The sequence below is a fragment of the Haemaphysalis longicornis genome, unplaced genomic scaffold (assembly GCF_048455015.1).
Source record: "Haemaphysalis longicornis isolate Haplotype H1 unplaced genomic scaffold, Haemaphysalis longicornis Haplotype H1 scaffold_1, whole genome shotgun sequence".
Lineage (NCBI taxonomy): Eukaryota > Metazoa > Arthropoda > Arachnida > Ixodida > Ixodidae > Haemaphysalis > Haemaphysalis longicornis.
In genome coordinates, this window is record NW_027526203.1 from 73946381 (window position 1) to 73948266 (window position 1886).

The 1886-nt window shown below is 62.2% G+C and overlaps 1 protein-coding gene across 1 annotated transcript; it reads right to left on the reverse strand.

The window, feature by feature from the left end:
• Nucleotides 1-287: 287 nt before the first annotated feature.
• On the reverse strand, nt 288-1296 carry LOC144179532 (uncharacterized). Its single transcript, XM_077707955.1, has 2 exons — nt 519-1296; nt 288-328 (listed from the first exon to the last, which is right to left on the reverse strand). The coding sequence occupies exons 1-2, from the start codon at nt 1294-1296 to the stop codon at nt 288-290; spliced, it is 819 nt and encodes a 272-aa protein (XP_077564081.1).
• Between the last annotated feature and the right edge of the window lie 590 nt (nt 1297-1886).

The window sequence follows — 1886 nt, forward strand, 5'->3', positions numbered from 1 at the left end:
GAACAACGATGCGCTGGCACCCGTGTCCAAGAGAGCCGCAAACTCGCGGCCAGCGATTCTGACCGGAATAAACGGCGCGTTTCCGCCGGTTAAAAGGCCTGCGCGGCACGCAGAGGGAGCGAGCGGGGTTTCGGTCGTCTGTGCGATCACAAACAACCGCCGTCGGCGTTTCCCGCCAGAGATGCCTCCACAGGGCCACGGCCGCTTGATGGGAACTAGTTCCCATCGAGCGGCCGTGACAGGGCACTCTCTGACCATGTGCCCAACCGCTCTGCAACGGAAACATCTCACCCCTCCTCGCGCTTGGTTGCGAGCAGCACCTCCCTCCCTGCGACGCCATGAAACCAGGCCTGAGGGTGGCTCACTGCGCGCATTTCTCTCCGCTCCGACACCTTCGGGCACACTGCGTCCCGGTAAACTAGGCTGGGAGAACGGCGCAGCATTGGATGGGCTCCTGGGCGGGACAAGGCCTGTGAGCCCGTTGTTGCGCGTACCACGTCCGAAAGGCCCGCAATTGCCTGCTCTCTGCTGGGCCGGCGCAGCGGAGGCTGCGCGCCTTGCGTCGGTGTAGGGGTCCAGGGCGCGTTCGCTCAGTCCCCATACCTCATCTGACCCGCTCGAAAAACGCGCCGCTGAGGGGTCTGCGGTTTCGTGCCTCCGGGGCAACGGAAGCGGCCCGCTCCACGCGCACCTTGGGTCGAGCGACTCACTCGCCGGAGGCGGCGGACGGTAGGCGCGCGCGGCTAGAATATCGCCTTGGATGCGCTTCGCCTCGACAGCCAGCTTCTCGAGATCGCGGAAACGACCGCCACACAGGTAGGCCGAAAAGGTTGTATGTGCTTGCCGGATTACGCGCTCAACGCGCTCCTCATTCGATGCGTGGAACTCAGCGATAGCAAACAACTCATCCATCGCTCGTACAAACTCCTGCAAAGATTCCTCGGGAGCCTGTGTCCGGAGCTCCAGCTCTCGCCGCATCCTACGCTCGTAGTCAGCTGGTAGGAATTCACGCAGGAATGCCGCGCGGAATTCCCCAAAGTTCGCTGCATGGTGGCCACTGAGCCGGTACCACCTAGCCGCCGTTTCCGTCAATGCCACTGGAACAATGCGTGTGAGGATTTCCTCATCGTCCAACCCCATAGCCTGCTGGTAGTGCGCCAATGAATCGAGAAAATCTCTGGCGCTGGTCAGATCGCCATAGCCGCGGTATGTTGGTGCGGTCAGCTTGATAGCCGGGCGAATGGGCTTGCGAGCAGTGAGGAGTGCCTCAACCGCGCCAGACAGGGACTGAACCATTTGGGCGGCGTTTTGCAGCAAATGCTGCGCACTCAATGTATTCCTTGGTGCTTCGGCAGCTCGTTCGAGCGATGTGGTCGTGGCCCCAAGCTCAATGAGAGGAGCAGTCTCCAAAAAGAGGCCGTTGCCGGAATGAAGCTGGCAACCGTTCAGGCTCGTCTGCTGTCGTTCAAAGCCCGCGGGGGCGGATGCAGCGCCTGCATCACTTGCGCCGAATTCGGCGAGCGTAGACAGCACGGGCCCTGGCTGCGCGCAACTAGGCGGGAGCCCCGCTCCGGATGGTGGCGGGGGAGCGAAACTCATGGCTGTACAGCGGGGGTGCCCGCAAGGAGCCGGGACAGACCACTGTGCGGGGCTGTTCGTGTTCGCAACCAACGGGCAAAAATCCCTCACAGCAGAAGCCTTCGGTTCAGGCTGCACTGCGTAAGCTCCGTAAGGAGCAATAAACGAGCCTAAGGGCATCTTGCTATCTCTACCCACAGGGGCCGGCGAAAGCAGAAATCTCGCGTACACCGCTCCGGGTGGCGGCTGTGGTCTTTCTCCCGGAATACGGGTACTGCCACTCCAAGTGTGGCGTGGTCGCACCGCCA

What these genes read in the sequence shown, in the direction of transcription:
- LOC144179532 (XM_077707955.1), bottom strand. Translation starts at nt 1,296, where the DNA reads ATGGTTCAGTCCCTGTCTGGCGCGGTTGAGGCACTCCTCACTGCTCGC. An exon ending in GCCGGCCCAGCAGAGAGCAG is followed by an intron (nt 329 to 518) that starts GCAATTGCGGGC and finishes ATGGCGTCGCAG; the next exon opens with GGAGGGAGGTGCTGCTCGCA.